Below are 22,180 nucleotides of genomic sequence, written 5' to 3' on the forward strand. Positions count from 1 at the left end.
AGACGTTAACTTTGATAAATCCTCATTAACTGGAGCAGCTTCTGCAATGTTTTCCTGCTTCTGCGAGTGGAACCCCTGCCCTATTTACCCTTGTTTTCGGAAATGATGTCAGCTAGCCCCATTGCGAGGGAAACTGACTAGTGGCGCCTAAATTTTAAAATTCCGCGGGATTTTGTTAGTGACAGACGGGACAGCAAGCTGTTTAGTTCTTAAAATATAAAGAAAAAGCTAAAATGCCTGCTACTGCAGAAATAAATTGCGAGGGAGCTGCTCGTCCTGAAGCCAGCGACAAGGATCAATGTAAAGCGTGTTGTCAGACAGAGATCTCTCCTGTGGTTTGTGACGAGAGAGCTTATCTGAATCAGGTGGAGTATATTCTTAAAACTGGAGCCCGGAAAGGGGACCGGACCGGGACAGGGGTGATCTCAGTGTTTGGCTCACAAGCGAGATACAGCCTTCGAGGTAAGTAATTTATTATTAATATTATAACAAAAATCAGGATGCACAATGTTTCAACTTTTTTCGGTAGTTTAAAACATTAAGCCAAAATTAAAAATCTTTTTCCTCGAGAATATACTTTCTTTAAAAGTTGTCATGTTAAATTAAAAATTCAGCAGTCACACAAAATATATCTGTAGTCAATTTTTTTTCGACGTTAAAATAGTATATCTAGCTTTAGCAATTTTAGGTATACTGACCTTGCGCTTCATAAACTCGATCGTTTTTAGCGAACCGTCTTGGTCACTTCTGATCAAAAACAGGGAATCAGCAGAGGTTCGTCGAGGGCTAAGCATAAGTATTTGTTGCAAATGCTTACATATTTGTACAATAAGTACTTTAAAAAGCAAATTATGTGCCTTTTAGCAAATTGTATAATTTGGATATGATGTATTAGCATAATATACTTTAAAATGACAATTGCTTTTCTGCTTATTTCTGCAAAAACAGCATCAAAAACTTGTATAAGACCTAAAACTTACAGGAAAGCAGTGGAGCTGTTTGGTAAAATCATTCACACCCTTCTTCCTTATCTACCATTGTAAATTAATTACAGACTGGTTAATTAAACTCACTTGCTTACTTTACAGATCAGTTTCCACTGTTGACTACAAAGAAAGTATTCTGGAAGGGAATCTTAGAAGAGCTGTTATGGTTCATTAAGGTAAAATAGTCTTATTTCCTTAGTATAGTACTGTACTGTATGTGTTTTTCTCATGCATAATGTTTGGGTTTTACTGTAATTACCATCCAGATTTTGGCTCTTGTTTCTAGGGCTCTACAAACTCCAAGGAGCTGTCCATGAAGGGAGTCAAAATCTGGGATGCAAATGGATCCCGGGAGTTTTTAGACAAGAGTGGCTTTACCTCCAGAGAGGAAGGTGACCTAGGGCCAGTGTATGGTTTTCAGTGGAGGCACTTTGGAGCAGAATACAAAGACATGCACACAGGTGAAGCAAAACTCTCTGGGTACATATGAGAAGCTTTGCTTTCTTATTAAGGCCATGTTATGAAACTGTTTTTGTCCTATACATTTAAATAAGTCATTTAACTAAAAGATGCTGTTCTTTTTAATTGATAACTAAACAGCTGGGACCATGGGGAAGAGGTGAATAACAATATTTTACACTTCAACTAAGGTACAGTTTAAAATAAATTTTAAAATAAAATCAGACAGGTTTTGTTTTATATTCATACTTGAGTGACTAATATCCTTTAACCTGAATTCTGTTCCTTATGGTAATATTTCATACAGGTAGTGGACAAAAAATATAAACACCTGGGTAAATGAGGCACACCAAGTACAGTATATTGAAAGCAAGGGCTTCCACACAGGTCTGGCTCGTGCATTAATTAAGCAAATAACCCTACAGTAAGTATGCTGGGAAGTTATGAGTAAAAATGCTAGAAATGCTGGACAACCAACTGGCATTAGTCAAGAGGAAACCAGTACATTTGAAAGATGGGCACATTTGGCAGGAGTTTCAGTGATCAGGAAAGCTCAGCCTACTGATGTTTCATTAGAAATGATGATTAAGGTGATGTCTTGATGGAAAGACATTATCTGCAAATAGTGGGCTGAAGCACATACTCCAGGATTGTGATATCTGTGCATTATTTTGAGAAGCAAGGCAAAACAGGGAAGCAACTGCAGATCAGACAACTACAAATTTCAACCTGGGACACAAGCAACCAATTCAATCATAACTGGTCTGCCAAGAACTCCCAACGAGCAGAACACTGTGTAGGGTTGCAGCGCACATGACACCTGACTGTGCACGCTTGCAAGTCCATTGCTGCAAAGAGCACAGGCATTGGATACTGAGCAGTGACAAGAGTAATCTGGTCAGATGAATCCTGATTCGCCAAGTTCCTCGACAACCGAACACTTGCTCATGTTGCACCAACCAGGTAAAGAACTGTACACCCGTGAGTGCTTGCTTCCAACAGTGAAGAGTTCTGGTGGTTCTGTAATATTAGGGGCAGTTTCCTAGCATGGGTACATTTATTCCCATAGAAGTATAAATTAATTCTAATCACTGTTTATGGTACTGATTGATCATCTTCCACAGAGCATGTGTGATCTTCCAGTGGTTTGATGAACGTGATATTAATGTTATGCATATATAAAGGCCTTTTCAGTCACCAAATGTGAACCCATCTGAGCATTAATGGGATATACAGTACTGATGCCTAAAATAGTTTTTTTACAACCATTAACCAAGTGTGAGAGAGGGGTTCTGCATCCCTCCTACAGAATTCCAGACACCAGTAGATTCTGTGCCACAGCCCATTTAATTTGTAGTAACTGCACATGGTAGTCCAGCTCTGTATTGACTTTACTTAAAGTTAACTCTGAGATTTCCATCTTTATGCCCACTACGTGTGTATACTGTATACATAGGGTAAAAGTCCTCTTAAACAGAGAAAATAGTCTGGTACCATTATTGAGATGCTGGACTAAGTTATAAGACATAATCTCTAATCGCTGTTGTGTTTTCTATGCAGATTACACAGGGCAAGGCGTGGACCAACTACAGAAGGTCATAGAAACCATCAAGACCAATCCTGAGGACAGACGGATCATCATGTGTGCTTGGAATCCCAAAGGTATTTCCTGTCATCTGACTACATGCTTTGACCTGTACCCCTACAAATACATTGATCCGTAATATTTGTGAATAAATTTACCTGAAGAGAATCAGACCAGAGAGATTCGTGGCTCCTGAATCAGGAGTAGAAAAACACTGTTCTGCTTACAGCACATTTTCTTTATTCCCTTCATGAGACTAATTTCCTTTTTTACTCAGATATGCCTAATATGGCTCTTCCTCCCTGTCACGCCCTGTGCCAGTTTTACGTGTGCAATGGTGAATTGTCCTGCCAGCTCTATCAGCGCTCAGGAGACATGGGGCTGGGTGTGCCATTCAACATTGCCAGCTATGCGCTACTCACATACATGATCGCTCATGTCACTGGGCTGAAGGTAACCAGCAGGGGGGGGGGCTGTCTGCATTATATTCTTACAAGACAGTGCTCTTCAGCATGGTTCAAGGGGAGCCCAGATCCTTCAAATCTTTTTGTAGGAATTGTCTTAAAGTGTTTAAAGGGCATGTTGATTTTGAATAGTTAAGTGATTAACCAGAATGGAGTTAACCAAGGTGACAGATCAAGTTAAAACATTTTCTCAGGTACTGTAGATGAGAGATGTGGGATATCAGTCTGAGATTTAGCCATACACATCTTGGGATGAAAATATGGCATGTTTGTTTTATTGTCCCTTAAATCCGTTTTAATAGATTAAAAGATCCTTTTACAGTGAATTTTAGGAATTTGACTTCAAGTGCTATCTGTTAGACATTTATTAAAATATGCACAGACTGATCCCAATGGAAAGATGTGGTAAGCCCTTAGCTGTTCAGAACTGGTGGTCAGAAACAAGATGCGATGGATTTATTGTTACTTTGAATTAAGTAAATAGTGATTTATTTCTATGATATTGTTCATCAGATATGTTTGTCCAATAAACTATTTTTGTGGTGTGCATTTAATAAAGTGAAAGGCAGCTTGATTATTAAAATTATTTTTGTTTTCTCTAATATGTAAAGACATATTTTAACTTGATATTAATTATTCTCCTTTATCTTTTTGTTCCTTAGCCTGGTGATTTCGTACACACTTTGGGAGATGCACACATTTACATCAACCACATAGAGCCTCTGAAAATCCAGGTAGGTTATTTGCATTCCTTTATAATGGTTGTTGTGCGTCTGAATCAAGCTGCCAAACCATGTTGTTTCGGATCAATAAGATTCTAGCAACCAAACAGGTACAATGGGTTTGTTGTAACATTGTTCCAAAAAGCATACAATAATATCTGTAGAGAGACAAGCTGATAGTCATATATATGCGTTCATCTGTACACTGCACATTGCTATCTCACTGCTGCATCAGATTAAGATTGATTATTAAAGTGCTGTAACTGGGCAAAATACACAAAATTAGTTCCCAAGCCTGATATTCATGGATGGCTGTCTACATTTTGTTCTAACCAAAGTCTAAATTATGGAGGTTAATCAAACATTTTACATAAAATATTTGAAAAGATTTGATGGACAATATATGGACTTCATGAACAATATTTGATTTTTATTTGAACTTTATTTTTATTTTTAATCTATTTATTTTGTAATAGATTTTTGTTTCCTAAGCAATGCATATGTCACAGATGTAGTTCTGACACATAGGACTTGATGGTAAAATCCTTGAGAGACAGTGAGCTCTTCACTGGGACTTTCCAGTATTTTGAGTCTTCCAGGTGGGGGCTCGGAGGCTGAGGAAACTATATATTGCTTCGTATTTTTTTAATAAGAAGTTAAAAGAATGAGAATTGCACAGAATATGTTCATGCTTTCAAAAACCTGACTGGAACAGAGGATGCACACATCTAGAACAACACTAACAGTCTCTACAACCATAAATCCAACTGTTATATTGAGTCCCTGAATTGAAGGGGATCGCTAGCTATTTTTTTTGTCTTCACACACGGTGTGTATAGGATGTGGTGTAATTAAAGTGTCCATTCTTACAGCTGCAGAGAGAGCCCAGACCCTTCCCTAAACTGAAAATCCTGCGCAAAGTGGACAACATCGATGACTTCCGGGCTGAAGATTTTGAAATTTGTGATTACAACCCCCATCCAGCAATTAAAATGCAAATGGCAGTTTAACAAGAACACTTCCATGATTACCTAGGATGGGTTTCTCTTTTCATATGATCTTTGGTAACATGATTTTTTTTATTCTATTGCTATCACTGTCTATTAATACAAATGTCTGCTATTACTAAAGTTATTTATTTGTATCATTCAGCTTTGTGTTCTGTTGCAAATAATACTACTTAAGGTCTCTTTAAAACGTGCAAATTAACATGTTGACATTTTTCTAATAAAGATCATTTTAATATTAATTTCAGAATTTATATGATTGAGTAGAAGGTATAGAAGTTATTTCTGAATTAAACAATGCTAAAATAAGCCTTATTGCTAAAACCATTTAAATTTTGAAAGATATCATGATATGGATACATCTTAGTTCATGGTTTGATTCAGAGCATATTTTATCTAAGGTGCTAGAAAGCAAGTTAATACAAATTTAGCATTCAAGAGACTATCAGACAGACAATACATTCTATAGAGGCAATTTGATCAAACAAGACACTTCCAGTTTTAGTTTGGATTGAAAATTCTTAGAAAAATTGTGTACACTTCATAAGCAAAAAAAAGTATTGTTAGTAACTGCTTCTTCAGCTCTAGTTTCCGTCTACTGAACCCTTCGACTAGCACGGAGCTCCCGCCAGACCTCTCCATCAGGAAATTGATGTCTCTTCGCTGAGTCATCCTTCATTTCTGTGGAATATCCAGGATTCTGCCAGGGAATGAAATAATTGCATGTTTGAGTCCCACAGCAGTTACAGTATGTCAAGTTGATGTCAAGGGGGAGAACTAAATGAGGTTTAACCCTTTATATCCTATTATTTATATTCCTGGTCTTTCTCCATACATTTTCTAACCGCTTCATCCAACACAGGGTTGCCGAGGAGCTGGAGCCTATCCCAGCAAGCAGAGGGTGCAAGCAAGATAAACCCCGGACAGGGCCCACACAGAGACAAACATACACACTCACACCATGGCCGGTTTTCCCAGAATTACCAGTATATCTTTGAACTGTGGGTGGAAACAGGAGCACCTGGAGGAAGCCCATGCAAACAGAGGAAGAAATAGAGACCCTACACACGCAGCACCCCAGAAACAGCACCCAGGGCCCCAACACTGCAAGGCAGCAATGATAACCACTGTGCCACTGTGCTGACCCTCCTTTATTGTCTCCTCCTCCATCATTTGAATGCTGTACATTAAAGAGATGACGGTGAGTTGTGTGAGAACATTTCTTTCTCAGACTCTCAGCTCAAACAACAGATCCAAGGAAAGGACCAGACTTGGATTTTAACAAAATGTGAAAACAATAATAAACACACCTTTGGTGGCATATAGGAGGCATTTTTAATCACCACAGGGTTTGTAAAATGTTCATGAAGATGATCAACATACTCGCACATCCTGCAAATGAGAACACTGGTTTATGACAGGATATTGAAAAGAGTTCACAAAAGAAGCACAGCATCTGTATCTGAATATGAAATGAAATAACTATAGTCTACATGTAGAAAGTAAGTATTTTTTAGGCATATCTGGTACAGTTAAGACACATTCACTGCAACTGGTTCAATCAATCCAGTATAATCAATTCATTGGGAGAAAAAAGCCATTATAGCTATAGTACAGAAGAAAGAATTAAATCTAAAAGTAAAATATAGGAAGTAAAGAACTGACCTATTTTCCAGGCTTCCTGACACAGCAATGTAGTCGAAAAGTATTAAATGCTGTACAAGCTCACAGAGTCCAACTCCACCAGCATGGGGACACACAGGAACTATAAAAACAGGTCCAGTGACAGCACAGTGTGAACCAGTGAACAGGTAGATAAACAGTACAATTCATAGTCAATAACTAATGGACACTTCCATCTATATGTAGTCAGCTATATAAATGATATAATTCCTAGCATGTATTTTCCCACTTCCAATTCTCAACCAACTAATGTACAAAGGTTTTCTGAAAAATCAGTTAAAACCTCATTTTTAGCTTATGCTTGTGTATTCTACCAAGTGAGAGAAAAGTAGATAAGCAAAACCTAATTATTATTAAAACTTATTAAAATACAAATTAATGAACTAAATAGCGAATTGACTTTCTAGAAAGCTAAACACAATGCTTAACACAATTTTTTAACGAAATATTTGGACCAAATTTAGTCAATTTGTTAACTTTTTTTCCCCACAAAGGGATAATAAAGCAAACTTATTTTTTGTTCAAATGTATACTGTACATATATTTCCAGGTTGTCATAACCAATTGTAGCACAGGGAGTAGTTAAGGGTTACTTATAGAGACAAATACATTAAAAATACTTACATTCACTGGCTAAAATATTAGATGTTCTTAGTAAAACAGACTCTGTTGCAGATAATGCAAGGTTAGCTTGTGAAAAGCATAAGACCTTGGATACCATCATTATTTGGCGGTGATTCACATTATTTTGGTAAGGGAATATAAAGAAACTACCTGGATTATCAAGTCAGATACCCTTGTGGAAAGAAATGTTGATTAATGTGGCAAACAATAAAAATAAGTACTGTAAATACAATTAAGAATGCATGTTCCTATCCAACAAACCAACAGAGTAGTTTTTTTAAATGTGCAGGTTTGTACACATTGACAGCTGTTTAAGGTAAAAGTAGAAGTTGAAGTCAAGTGAAGCTGATTCAGTGGGATCCTTTAAGATATGAAAAGTAAAGACAGGGTCAATGGGTCATTACATTGCTAACAACCAAACAATCATTGTGGGTTGCATGCAAACTCTTATTTGCAATATTTCTTAAAATTCTAAATTTATGTGACTATTGCTCGGGAAATATACAGTAAGGGATATTGACTGAAATTCCATTGAAAATGTCTCCTCCAGAATACACATTATATTAAATAAAAATGTTTTCTTGCTACATAAGACGACAAAATAATTTCAAGAATAGAAAAGGTTGTGAGATAGCAAGACGTCTAACCAGTTTTGAGTACATGCTTTTCTACAGTACATATGTATGTTTTAGCACTTTTGACTTTATCACCTTGAAATTTCTCGGCCATCAGCAGCACCGCCAGATTTTCATTGACGCTGCCCAGTCTGCAGCTGTCAATCTGAACAAACCGGAGAGCCTGCGACTGCAGCAGCTGCTTGAACATCACTCTATTGTGACACTGAGAAAACATGTTTGAGTGTCAGAGCATATGGGTATGTGTTTATTAATTATTTAGTGGGATCCAAGACAAATACAGAACAAAACAAAAAAAAAACTTAAATCTAATTAATCCAGTCATCTGGCATTTGAGTACCTAAAGTGCTAATAATCTAAACTAAGAAGGGATGGAGATGTGCAGCACAATGAACATAAACATACATTTTTAATTTTAAGGAGATGGGCAGTACCCAACGTGGGGCTCGAACCCACGACCCTAAGTCTCATGCTCTACCGACTGAGCTAGTTGGGCAAAGTCATTTTTGACTAGTTGAGCTAGTCATTTTTTATAATACAGCATAAGAGTACAGTATATTTATAAGGCAATACTATCTCCCTCAAGCAGTGAATACCCCTTTCCAAGGTAAAGGAAAAGAGTAGATTCTGTGCCAGGCAGCTTATCCTGCATGGACACTTTGTGCAAAAGCACTCACTTGTTCTCCAGTCGCCACACCTATTCCCAGGGGAGCCAGAGCCTACAACACAAATAGAAAAGGCTTATTTCAACAGAAACCTTTGAGAAATAAGCTAATGTGCACTCACCATGGCATACCCAGATAGCTGCGCTGCGTGAAAACTAATATTGCTAAGGTTTGCATTGAAAAAAATGTACTTAAAACGTTTCCAAAAGCCAAAAAAAGGTATTTAAACAATCTACTGTATTACAATTAATACAACTATGAAATAATTAGAATAAAAGCTGCACCTGGTTGTCATCCCAGTTGAAAAAGGCCACTACAGTAAGTGGGGGAAAAAGGTAGATTTTCTCATTTTAAGACTTCATCTTTCAATAAAAACACCAGAGACAATACAATTCATCATCATCTGCCCTCTCATACCCAGTCTCTATCATTGCCTAGATGGGAACTGCTGAACTGTTAAAAACAGAACATGCCTACTGCAGCCAAGCAGCTCATTACAGTGTCCTCTGTGCACAGGGCCAAGGTTTTCCACCGATATCAGATGGGAATAAAATAAACATGTGGTCAATTAGAACACAGCAGCTTGTGCCATCTGCTGGCTCCCACACACACACACACCTTGGCAATTGCTGCATGGCCCAGGATGTCATCAGGGGAAGTAGGCTCCTCTATCCACAAAGGTTTGAACTCGACCAGTCTGGAGACCCACTCAATAGCCTCTGCAACATCCCATCGCTGATTGGCATCAATCATCTATAACAAGGCAGGCTGTGAGGAGAGCTCTACATGACCCTCAAAGGCTAATTATCTGCTCCAAAAGAGTTCTCAAAGTGCAACTGAAGGATTGTACAAATGCCACTGGGAAACAGTGTGGTTCACCGGCTGGTGAAGACTACAAGAAAGACTGAGAAGACAGGTACAGAATTAGGCATCATACACTGTAAACAGAATTAATCAGAGGAATTAATATGTTTTTTTATTTGATAGGGCCCTCGATTACTGTAAAAAAATCATTGGCATGTTTATATAACCTGACAAACCTAATGGAATGTGTAAAGGAACAAATGATGTTAATGAGGAGGAACACCACACAAAAAGTTAATTTGTATGTTTAATTAGACACTTCATATGTCTGTATATAAAGATCAAATACAGTTTACTTTTATAGTTGTTGTGTTCTAGTTTTTGAAGATTCTGATCAGTGTGAATTAAAGACGGCTAAAAATAAGCTTATTTTCTTCTCACCCAAACTCAACTGGTATTTCACTAACTGCTTACTCCTGGTGAGAGTCAAACTATGCTGTTTTAACAACAGTTATTATAGCAGAAAACACTAGGCTCAAATGTATTTTACCACTAACAAATATTTATTACGTAATAATATCAAAATATGTGTCCATAAATGCAATTTATACACAGTAAAACAGTGCTGTAGGGCAGGGTGAGGTCGCAGTGGCACAGTAAAACAGTGCTGGTGGGGCACTTAAGGTGTAAAATAGATTGCTAGAATCTGTAAACAAAAACAAGTGGTAAAATCTTAAATATAAACAATGCAAGTGGTTCAATACTACTTGGTGAGAATGCAGTTGTGATTCAGAATAAATAATTCAAAAGTTGGGATTTAAAAGAAATGCTGAAGAAAAGTCCACATACCAGAGTTTTGTCAGGTCCTATCATCTCTCTCAGGAGACGGCACCGGCGAATGTCATCACTCAGATCTGCTCCAACTTTTACCTTAAACCTGCAGTAGAACATTTGGAATGTAAAACCTACAGTCAGCATGAGCTGAGAGTGGACTGTAAATGTAACAGCCAAGAAATTAATAAAGTGTTTCTATCACCACTGTGCAATAATACTTATGATTATCTTCCAAAAATCTACAGAACATCCATAACTATATAAATTATCCATGAAAATAAATAAAAATACAATATTGCAATAATTTTTTGGGGGGTTGGTAATGAACAAATACAAAATTTAAATATAAATATTTCAATATGCAGAAGCAGGCTGTTTTTTCTATCACTGTATAATGGAGGTGAGAGTTGCGGGATGGCTAACGTCACTTCATCATTTACCACACAGTTGCAGGTTAGGAACTCATCCTTCACATAACCAGTTAGCCATTCCCACTAGGAAGTCCGTGTACAACTCGCTCTTACAGTGGAGTCTCAATGCCATTCTTATTTTTATGTACAGTACTACTACCTTGTCCCACTCACACAGCATGATCCCAGCACTTCTGACACAGTCTACGTGATCACTATGCTTGAAGTTGTGTGTTCATTCACCGATAGTGCAGGCCAGGGCCGTAGTGATGTGAAGATACATTTTCATATTTATGAAAACATCTAAAAACTAGATGACTAGAAACATTTTACAAAAACAACATTGAGCTAGGGCAGTACAGTGGTAGAGTGGTTGGCATTGCTGCCTTATAGCGCTTGGGCCCTAAGTTCAATTCCTGCGATACCTTCTGTGTGGAAATTTATTTTTTTCCCCAATGTTCACTTGGGTTTCTTTCCATGTGCTCCTATTTACTCCCACAGTCCATACATATATTGGTAGATTAATTGGCTTTTGTAAAATTGGCCCTGGTGTGGTTGTGTGTACCCTGTGATGGACTGGCTTCCTGTCCAGGGTCTATCCTGCCTTGCACGCAATACTTCCCAGGAGAGACTCTGGGCCACCATGACCCTGAATTAGACAGGCAGTTATTGAAAGTGATATGATGATTAACATTGAGCAACACAAAAACATGTGGAATCTACTTTGTACATTTTTTCTATGGGTATCCATTTGGCTTTTATGTTATTTGTACAGAACTGTTATATATTTGTATGTGCATTTAAATCAGCACAAGAAAACAAATGCATACAGTTTGTAATAATATTTTTTAATGATGCACATGTATTAAGTCTGTTACAGTCTGATAATTTGGACTGATGTTAATAAGAAAACTGGGGTGGTGAACAGAGAGCTTGCCATTTAGTAGATTTGCCTTGAGGTTTATCTGGAGCAATGCGATTTATAAGCAAGGCACCTGATAGGAGTGACAGGAGAAACAAGCAGTGAGACCTTCCAATATGGGGTTAGAGGGGAGCTGGAGCCTATTCCAGCAAGCAACAGGCACAAAGCAGCATACACAGTGGACAACAGCTCTTCCTACAGTACTTCTCATTAAAATACAGTACTAGCTAATCTGATGGGTGGGATCTCTTCACCTTCACATTGTGAACCCCGCCAATACCTATTGCTGGAAGGCATCAAAAACGCACAAATATTACCACCATACGTTTTTGAAAAACAATGGGAATTTAAGGTCAAATAAGCCTTGAAATCCAGTGTTCAGTATTTCAATTTCCTTACCTCGTCCACCCTTCACTCAGTGCTTTTGAACAGAGCTGAAAGAAAACACAGATCCCTATTAATGCTAATGTTTGATAATGTTAATTTTTGATAGTTTATGTGTTCAAACTGTACAAGAAGGAAAATGTTAAGTTCAGAATGACATTTAACTGTCATCTGTACATTTTCTCTTCCTCTGCAGTGTTTTTGAACCATTTATTAATTCAGCTGTTTTGCCAGGATAATGATAAAACCAGCAGAGGATTTAAATCTTGTTTTGATACTGATTTTGGTCTCTCATGAAAGACTCTGGTCTCTGTGGGAAACCTGTTTTAACTGCTCATCTGGGTAACCAATCCAGGCACAGGAGGTGGTGTATGCAGGATATCCCTCCTTCAGCATGTGTTCCTCTAAAATAGAAGCAATCAGTCATTTGTGAGCACAGGTGTGGGCCTCAGTCTGTAGCAAAAATCAGGAATTTGAATGGAAGTTCACATACCTCTCTTACATTTTCCATCTCGAGCCTTCCGAAGAATATCTGAGAAGAGGTGACAATAGTGTATATATATATTCACAGTCAAAGGGAGATATCTGTAAGTTTTGTTTTTTCAATATATAAATTGAGCATAAAGTTAAACTTTTTAAACAAGTTCCTTCTGGTGACAAAATTAACATTTCAGGTACAGGCGAAGCAAGACGACATGTACATTTAGCTGAATCTGATTGTTAAGTTGGAGAGATGTGCATTCTCTTACTTTGTGGTCCTTTATGTTCCATACAGAATGTGTAAAGTAGTCCATTCAGCTTTGAATCACTTTTTTAATTTAGTGCCCGTTAAGTGCATTACAAAATATTTACTGTGTTGCCAGAGAAAGGAAAATGTCTTCTTAAATGTAAACTGACTTTCAATAAATAGTTAAGAATAACTCACCTAAAGCCTCCTTCTCTGTGAGAGCATCAGTGATATATCGGAAGTCTATGCATGAAATGAGCTTTTCTGGGTCCTGAAAGCAGAACGTATAGTCAAGTACTGTACTTAAGATTTCTGTAATGAAGATCATCCATGTATGTATGAGGAAGAAAGACTACAGAAACCAAAATTATCCTGCAGCTATGATCACACCTTCCGCCTTCTCTTAACGACAGACTACTTTTGTTCTAAATTTTCTACATTCATTGGAGGTTTCATTTCACACCTATTCTAACTTACACCTCTTGATTGGCCTCTCTTTCTGTCCCCTGCTCCCGCCTCTCGCTCCTCATCTCTACCAGCCTTTGTTCTCCCGCTACATTACCTTTGCTTACTGTCTTGTCTTTCTCACACCTGTAGAAGGCTCCACGGCCGAAACGTTGTGTTTTCTTTCTTCTTTTTTTCAGCATGGAATAAACCTATTACTTGTTCCTTTGCAGCCTACGCAGCTACCCACCTGAACTACTGTAGATAAGTATATATTTATTTGAACTTTTCTATTCAGGGAATTAAAATGTTTAACATCCATTCTGCAAAAAGACAATCAAATTAAGTAGCACCAATAATAATGAATGTTTGATTCCGAATCGATTACAAAAAATAATAAGCAGATCGTCTACTAGATTATCGTTATCTGAAGATTTGAGGCGCCCTCTGCTGGATATTAAGACGTACTTGTTGAAGGGAAAGTTTCATGGTTTAACATTATATTAGCACCAGAATACACTATTGTTATATTATTAAATCTTCTGAGCAGCTCCGTGAAAGCCAGGATTATGAAATAATCAAAATACTTGAGAAACAGTATTACTAGGTAATGCTACTCACACCAAGAAAGTGGAAATTCAAGACTACTTGAGCTAGTAATTAATGATGTGGAGCTATGCTGAAATAATAATAATTAAAAATAATTGCTTACAATTATATAGCGCTTTTCTGGACACTCCACTCAAAGCGCTTTACAGGTAATGGGGACTCCCCTCCACCACCACCAATGTGCAGAATCCACCTGTATTATGTATTATTAAATGTATTTTAAAAGACTTCAACTGAACACAAAATGAGATCACTGATCTGTGGGATCAATTTTTTCCAGTGACAAATAAATCTAATTTAATTCTTTGGTTATGGGTAAAATGAGCTGCACTTTTTAAGTTATAATTTATTATTTACAGAAGTTTATCATTTAATTGACTTACCATGTCTACCAACAACTTCCAAAGTGGCTGTTGAAAACGAAAACAAAACAATTAAAAATAAAATCACCTTCATATTCCCCTTTTCCATTCCCCAGGTTTTTATAGGCAAAAATATATTTAACCAAACCAATTTTCTGCAAACCTCGCACTAGCCTATAAGATAGGAAGGTGTCATGCCTGTGTATGCATCCCGTCCAAAAGCGCAATTACAATTAAAATCACACAATAAATGGAGTTCCTGAATCCTAAAGTAATAATTCATCAAAGAAAGAAAGGCACTTTCTTGTTTCTGAATGTTCTTATTTTCTTAAAACAACCCACCTATAACTTGCCCTTGCACTGGACTACTGTAGGTAGTTAACCAAAGAGCCCCTGCCCAGCTCCACCACACTGGCATCAGGACAAACACAACCCATCAATGACAGAACTGGGGTATTCAGATTAACCAAATAACCATCTTGACGTTTTTACTTGGGGGTTGTGCCGGCTGTGCACCTTCACTCTGAAAACAAACCATTACGTCAGGGCCACTCACCTTGCCCTCTGCTCTGGCCCAGAGATCCCACACTGCATTGAGCACCGCAGCGGCCGCCAGCTGGACCACTCCCTTCTCGGGGCCGAGCTGCCAGACAGGATCGCGGAGAGGTCATTCCTGATGCTCGCGTCACTCACCTGATTGATTAGGATCTATTCAGAGGCCTTCAGGGAAAAGACAGTGGCGCTCGCGCTCCCCAAGGAGCATCATTTTTCGGGCTTTGTTTAGTACAAGAAATTACACTGAAATGACAAAAGTCACGTCTTGCTGAAGACTTCATTCTACCATCGTTCTTCAAAGCAGTAAAAAAAAAAGTTAAACCAGTAAATTTAACTGCTCATGGCCCAGGCCATAATGTTGTAAGAAACTCTTCCCAGAATTAATCTTTACGAAACAGAAGCTGCATCAAGAGTATACCTTGTTCCCCCGCCCTTGCCTTGTCTCACCATATATTTACCCATCTCATCTGGCCATCACTTGTCAACAGTCTGTAAAAACTTCGGAAGTCATTCACAATCTCCTCTGAGTCTTTCCCAATCACAAGCGAAGACAGGGCCTGCACTGCACAGACAACTGCAAAAAACATGTCCAAAGAAATTAATTAGTTCTCCTTTCAGCAATGCAGGAAAAAATGAACTAATTCATAACTTAGTCATGCTCATGGTTTGACTTAAGTGATCAACTGTAAACCATATGGTGTCACAGAAATATCTGTAGAATCTCTTCTTTTGCTGTGGACTAAAGCACCTAATACTCAGCATCTTATTATCTTGGAAATAAGTTCTTCTGTTGATATTCACAGAATTAAGTGGATAATCATTAATGAATATAAATGGCATGCTACTGGCATTAAACATGTTACATACGATGCAGTCATTGGCTTCTTTTTTGCATTAGAGAACATATAATAATGGTGTTTTGACACTGAGCTTTGGGAGTAAAAAGAAAAACCACAATCTATATTTACCTTTCTACATTTCTAATAATCTAATGATCTCTTTTAGTACCCTTTAGAACAGATTTCTAAGATTTATGGATTTGCCTGTTTATATTAATATTTGTTATTAGTATTTTACTTTTAAAGTTAAAACTAGTGATATGGGGGACTTTATTGTAAATTGGCTGGTGAATTAATCTGTTATCATCTCAAAAACCTTCGAAAGCTGTTTTGCAATAAAAATAATTTTACACAAAAAGATATTTACACTTTTATTTTGCAAATATTTGAAAAAAGCCAGAATACTTACAAAAATTATAATTGTTGATGGTGATTATAAAATAATCATCATCAACAATCTTTAAACTCAGTGATTGCAGGCAAGCAGTTAAAAATAAGAATAATCCTTCCAATTTAGTGCAACCTTAGATATAACAGTATAAACCTCACGTACAGTAGACAGATGTTAAGAGGCCTACCGAAGGAGGGCGCTCTTGCAGAAAATAAACTCCCCGCAAACTACCAACAACAAAAAGTTCGCTTTGCATTCGTGTGTACTTTTTATCTTACCTATTTCTGTGCCCTTCCCCAAGGTAAAAGTAAGTCCGTATCCCTTCAAGCCACCTTCTGTCTCGATAACAACATAAGCAACGGAGTAATCCGGATCCGTGTGCTGCAAGTCACATGATTTCAGCATGAAACTTGTGAAATCTTAAGGCAACTTCGAACAAGTTAATACGATCATTATATTATTCTACATGCAGCCCTGAGAGTGGATAACAAACAGCATTGTTCTCCACTAGCAAAACTAAAAAGTGGTATTATTCGGAACGAGTAAACTATAGAGCTTATAAAGGCGGTTTCGATGTACGAATTGCTGAATTAACACAAGTGACACAGTTTCGGACAACGGAATTGGTCTCCCAAAAGAGTACTACCAGAAATCTGAAAATAAAAATCAAATGCTCCTCAAGCACCGGCACGACTATGGAGACAATGTTTTATTTTCCTAGTTTAAACTCGTTTCTGGACATTCATTAGTATGCATTCTTGCGTTTGGAGTCCGCAAGGTAGTTGGTAAAAATGCACTGACCATTGCATCTGACCCATGCTGCTCAAGAGAAGTCGGAAACCTAACGTCGCTGACAGACAATTTCGTGATTTTTCCCTTCACCATTTCTTGTATTGTTTAAATTACACCCTTGGTGCGCAACCAGTCACAAATCTTTGCATTTAGGAATAACGTCCCTTAACGCTTTCACCCGCCCCCATCTTTCTGCGATTGGTTGAAGCCAAGACATCTGCTTTCAAGTGGGAAGTCATGTGACATCGACATTGACTGTCCCTTCAGCTCTGAAATACGGCGGCTGAGACACCGTCTGCAGTGCTTAAACAGGGCAGTAGCTGATCAGGAAGCAACATTATCACATTTCCGGTAGCGAGATCATTCAATTTGTGGTGATTGCGGTAGCTACAAGAGTAATAATAAAATTGTAGATGTCTGCGTTATAAGAGTTTTACTGAAGTTGTGTGTACATTTACGACACCGAAAATCAGGTATCATCTCTTTAAATAAAATGCCAGCAATTTATGGATTGTACTTCATTTTAAATTACACAGGCCAGAAGTGATATTCCTGAAAAAAACTATTTCGAGGTACAATATTTGTTCGTATCCAAAACATCTTTTCATTTCGTTGGTCATCTACTCCTGATTAGAGCTATTACTAAATCAAATAAAACAATCTTCTACATTCTGACAAGATTCTTCCACATTCTGCTAGGATAAAACATTAGATTTTAGTTAATTAAGCAGTTATAGTGGGACTATTTTAATGAACTAACTGCAGAGTTCCAGTTTTTTAATCTTTTAAACTCGAGCAAGTCAAAAGTGGTACTGTACTAAATTTAAAGGACAGCCAAGAGTAAAATTATCAACAATAGGTTTACATATTATACTAAAAGAGTATTCTGAATTTTCAGCAGTGCTCCTATCCTAAACTTCAATCACAGGCTAAAGATTATATCCACCTTTCTGAATAATCCAGTACAGTAATGGCTGGGAAATTAAAAACTCAGAAAAACTGAAAACCAGAACATTCGTCTCTCCATAACCACATCTGGAGACTAACAGTACATTCTTAATGTCATAACAAACTCCAAAAGAAATGAAATACCGAGTTATGAAAGCAAAACTATTGTAATATTTCTATTCTAACTTATTAATGCTAGTTCACCTATCTAAAATCACATCTCTAATTTACAGCCTTCATCCTTTCTGAGACTCAGTACATAGTGCAGTATGAATTACTCTTCCACAATTGCACATTCATATTTAGATTTAGGAAATCTACACATTGCACCAAACACCTGTGAAAAGGTTACAAATTCATGCACCAAATCTGTAGACAAAAATTTTAAACCAAAGGTACTGATCATAAATGACTAACTTAAGCAATTTATCAGACAAAAAGCTTTTTTGTGTTTTGCGATCTCTGCTAGTAAAGATTATTCAGGTGTTCAAAATGTATTTCATTCAAGACGGTATCGCTTAAAAAGTAACTTATTATGCTGACTTTGTGAAACCACAATTTTTTGACGAATAATGCAAGTCTAGGGCAGCAGGGCTACTGGTTAGCATTTCTACCTCACACACTAGGGCTTGGGTTTGATTCCAGATCTTACCGTCTGTGTGGAGTTAGTATGTTCTCCCCACATTCATATGGTATTGTTCCATGTGCTCCAGTTTCCTCCCACAGTCCAAAGACACAAAGGTATGTTAACTGGCTTCTGTGAAAGCTGGCCCTGGTGTGAACATGTGTCTGTGTCTGTGTGAGCCCTGCATTGGACTGGTGTCCCATCCAGGGTGTGTTCTGCCTTGTGCTCATTGCTTGCTGGGATAAGCTCCAGGTTCCCTGCGAGCTTGTATTGGATAAAGCAGTTAGAAAATGAATGGATAATGCAAGTCTGTAACATTCAAGTACTTATACAGTGCTGCTTTTTGCAGATGAGGATATTGGATCTCTCATTAGTGAGAATGCTTTCACTACAGCATCAACCTCGATACAGAAACAATTACTTATGCATATTAAAAAATTTGTTCTACTCCTGGGGGAATATTTTACCTTGACAAGAACTGGGAAAAATATAATTCGCTGAATCAACACCAAAAAGGTTAAGCTCTTATACTGTGAGCATGTTTTGTGAAAGACTGAATAGTACTGAATGCTCACAAGGGACATCAAATGTCATTTCAGTCTTTTCTGTAGAGTAAAAAAAAAACTGCTTCCGGGAAAGAAAAAAAAATAGAACATTCAAGAAATGCACTGCAGGGAAATAAAATCAAGAAATAAGTTTATTTTTTTAAACTGTACAAATTTTTCAGATTAGTAACTAAACCATCATTTGCCAGACCTTAGTTTCACTTAAAGATTTAAGATATCAGTACGTAAAACCATCATGTTTAATGCTTTTTTTAAAAAAAACTTAGGTTTTCACAACTTTGTACAAAGCCCTTTTAAAACCCACGATCATAGGTTAACGGAGAAGGATGAGGATAAAGACACGTACAAACAATGGCACTCTTTAAGAGGGTTGGTTTGGTTCAGGGTTTCAGCACTACCCAAACCTTGTGTAAACACTCAGAAAGAGTTTCAGCACACCCAGAACTAGACTTCACTTTACAGAAACTAACCCAGTTCACTTGTCACTTTACATCCACAGTTTGAAATGCTAAGTATGATTCCACAGATTGTAAACTACATATACTAAATTTCTAAAATAAAATGCACACAAAACAATTAACTGAAACCTGCATTACAGTTCAAACAGGGCATGAGCACATTGTAAAGTTATTGCTTAGTGTTCACCAATCACTTTAACGTTGAGGGAGTCATTACTTAAAAAAAAACCCCTTTAAAGAAGTGACATTTAAATAATAGTTTTTTAAAAAAATATTTTCTTTCTATACTGGTTCATTTTATTTGGCTGGTTTATTGGTGTACATTTGTTTCTGGATTATCATAAAGAAACAATACAAAAGAACATGTTTCATTAGGAAATGGTAAAACCCTTTCTGTAGTTATCCCTGCCACTTGAGTTATAGTCATGAACACTGCAATGTTCGCAGAGAAATGCTTAGAATGGAGTGCTGGATTTGTGGAGCGCATCAGAAACCTGGAATACCTCTGTACTGTTGTCATTTGATGCCGAACATCTTCTAGTATCAGACTGTAAAAATGTGTACTTTTTCCTGCCACAATATTTTCTGTTCAAAGTACTTGGTCAATGTCATCAGCAGCCATAAATTACAACACTTTACCTTGAAAGTCCTTTTTCGTCTTAGTGTTATAAATGCTTTTTCAAAAAACATTCATGACTGGGAAGGAATTTCAGAAAGTTCTTTTGAACCCCTTAGCACAGAATTGTTTATAAGTTCTCAAAATCACACTTAAATCAACAAAGATAAAAAAGAATTAGTTCACCTACTCAGCTCTGCTACCAAAACCACCTATTTAGATCAAAGAAAAATATATATCTTCCAGTTGAAATGATGAAAGCAGTCCTGAAAGCAGAGCGTTTACACTCCCATTTCAATTTAGCTTAATTAAAAAATAAGATTTCAAAGTTGTTATGCTCAATACACATAATCATCTTCCTTGAAAGGATCAACAATGTTCTCCAGGAAAGCTTACTGATAGGTCACAGAGTAATGCAAAGCATTCATGATTCAACAGGATTTAAAGATAGTACAGTCAAATATTGGTCACTTTAACATTTACATTTGAATCTGCTACAAAAAAGGAGAGAACTTTGTACAAACCAATACCTTCAGCCCCTGAATCTGGTACATGTCCATGATTAGTGTTTGAAATAAAACAAATGGAAAAACAGTGGTTTGTGTATAACAACAAATTCCAGTTTGCCTTTAATAAGGAAAGCACAGCCATTTCGTGTCCAGGAACCATAACTGAAGGATGAAATGAGGAGACCCGATTGGCTGTATGCAACAATTATAGGTTGTCCCCTGGCTGGTATTGAGGCTCTGTAGCTGTGAAATAATCTTCCAGGAAAGACTGGATGTACTCAAAAGTTGGTCTCTCATCTGGCTCTTTCTTCCAGCACAACTTCATCATCTCATGTAAAGACTCTGGGCACCCCTGGGGACAGGGCATCCTGTAGCCACGCTCGACTTGCTCCAGCACTTCACGGTTCACCATACCTACAGAAAAGAGTTAATAATCCATCAGGTTTCAACGGTTTCATTTTCCCTTTTGATATCTAAATGATACCAGTCACTTAAGTGAACTGCCAGTTTCTTAAACGAACTGTGCCTCTCAAGCTTTGCCACAACCTTGGTAGTGTTTTCTTTGTACCAGAACAGGGTACAAGGCCTATTCTGCATGTATCAGTATCACACTTGCATTTAAACGTAGTAGCAGTTAGGGAAAGTAGGATTTTTGGGATCAGCATGGGAAAACTAGCACAAAATGGATTGTGTGAAGTTTGTCCCAATGATCTATTTAGAACAGTGTTGTTAACCCATATGTAGCCGAGACTGAACTGCTTTTATGTTTCCATATTGTGATCACAATTTCAAAAGGGATTAACTTTATTATTCCTTTCAGGAGACACCCTGAGGCTAACACCCTATCCTGCTGGAGCACTGAATAATATTAAACTTAATTCCAAAATGTATCCAAACACATTCCACTGCCATCTTTTTCTGGATAGTTTTCACTTCAGATTTACATTATCAAAGCCTGGGAGATAATCTAACAAGAAGGTAATTATATCCACACTGCATATTTGCTTTGTGTTGAATAAAATTGATTTTTGTTTTTAATTGTTCTGGGTTGAAGTAGGCAGTCAGTTATCCAGCATCTTCATCTTTTGCCAGCAGCCATATCGCCCTGCAACTCGAATTGATAAACTACTGAAGCTAAGTAGGTGTGAGTCTGGTCAGTATCTGGATGGAGACCTCCTGGGAAAAACTAAGGTTGCTGCTGGAAGAGGTTTCGTGGGGCCAGTAGGGGGAGCTCACCCTGCAGTTTGTGTGGATCCTAATGCCCCAGTATAGTGACAGGGACACAATACTGAAAAAAGGTGCCATCCTTCAGATAAGACATAACACAGAGATTCTCTGGGGTCATGAAAATTCCTAGGGCATTTCTCAAAAAGAGTAGGGGTGTTACCCCATTGGTCTTTATCAATGGGCACCTAATAATCCTCATCTATGAATTCGCTTCATCACTCTGTTCTCCTCCCCACTTATGGCTAATGTGTGGTGAGTGTACTGGCTCATTGCTGCTGCTCTCACATCATCCAGGTGGGGCTGCACAGTGGTGGGGGTGGAGGGGATC

At 37.6% G+C, this 22,180-nt stretch overlaps 3 protein-coding genes across 3 annotated transcripts in view; 1 reads left to right on the forward strand and 2 right to left on the reverse strand.

Moving 5' to 3' along the window:
• The first annotated feature begins 180 nt into the window (after positions 1 to 180).
• On the forward strand, positions 181 to 5,462 carry tyms (thymidylate synthetase). Its single transcript, XM_088918674.1, has 7 exons — positions 181 to 462; positions 1,089 to 1,162; positions 1,273 to 1,447; positions 3,006 to 3,107; positions 3,308 to 3,483; positions 4,157 to 4,228; positions 5,089 to 5,462. The coding sequence occupies exons 1-7, from the start codon at positions 234 to 236 to the stop codon at positions 5,224 to 5,226; spliced, it is 966 nt and encodes a 321-aa protein (XP_088774800.1). The 5' UTR covers positions 181 to 233; the 3' UTR covers positions 5,227 to 5,462.
• enosf1 (enolase superfamily member 1) lies at positions 5,436 to 17,099 on the reverse strand. Its single transcript, XM_088918673.1, has 16 exons — positions 16,913 to 17,099; positions 16,390 to 16,492; positions 15,340 to 15,455; positions 14,883 to 14,969; positions 14,348 to 14,374; positions 13,110 to 13,182; positions 12,678 to 12,716; positions 12,506 to 12,588; positions 12,200 to 12,234; positions 10,484 to 10,571; positions 9,449 to 9,583; positions 8,843 to 8,884; positions 8,241 to 8,370; positions 6,889 to 6,988; positions 6,534 to 6,615; positions 5,436 to 5,923 (listed from the first exon to the last, which is right to left on the reverse strand). Exons 1-16 carry the CDS (start codon positions 16,994 to 16,996, stop codon positions 5,819 to 5,821), a joined length of 1,329 nt encoding a protein of 442 aa, XP_088774799.1. The 5' UTR covers positions 16,997 to 17,099; the 3' UTR covers positions 5,436 to 5,818.
• A 2,056-nt stretch (positions 17,100 to 19,155) lies between these two features.
• yes1 (YES proto-oncogene 1, Src family tyrosine kinase) overlaps positions 19,156 to 22,180 on the reverse strand; it is a 50,395-nt gene continuing 47,370 nt past the window's right edge. The window contains exon 12 of the mRNA XM_088918961.1: positions 19,156 to 21,039. Coding sequence (XP_088775087.1) covers positions 20,831 to 21,039 — 209 coding nt within the window. The 3' untranslated portion in view covers positions 19,156 to 20,830. The remainder of the gene's footprint in view (positions 21,040 to 22,180) is intronic.

The sequence above is a fragment of the Atractosteus spatula genome, chromosome 6, assembly GCF_055471065.1.
Source record: "Atractosteus spatula isolate fAtrSpa1 chromosome 6, fAtrSpa1.hap1, whole genome shotgun sequence".
In the NCBI taxonomy this organism is placed as follows: Eukaryota; Metazoa; Chordata; class Actinopteri; order Semionotiformes; family Lepisosteidae; genus Atractosteus; species Atractosteus spatula.

Bases quoted from the DNA above. Each gene is read 5' to 3' on its own strand.
- tyms (XM_088918674.1), top strand. From the start codon at position 234: ATGCCTGCTACTGCAGAAATAAATTGCGAGGGAGCTGCTCGTCCTGAA. The intron at 1,163-1,272 runs GTAAAATAGTCT...TCTTGTTTCTAG, and splicing joins AGCTGTTATGGTTCATTAAG to GGCTCTACAAACTCCAAGGA. The intron at 3,108-3,307 runs GTATTTCCTGTC...TTTTTTACTCAG, and splicing joins GTGTGCTTGGAATCCCAAAG to ATATGCCTAATATGGCTCTT.
- enosf1 (XM_088918673.1), bottom strand. From the start codon at position 16,996: ATGGTGAAGGGAAAAATCACGAAATTGTCTGTCAGCGACGTTAGGTTT. The intron at 6,989-8,240 runs GTGATAAAGTCA...CTGTTTTTATAG, and splicing joins GATGGCCGAGAAATTTCAAG to TTCCTGTGTGTCCCCATGCT. The intron at 5,924-6,533 runs GTGTGTTTATTA...ATTCCCTGGCAG, and splicing joins CCTCCTATATGCCACCAAAG to AATCCTGGATATTCCACAGA.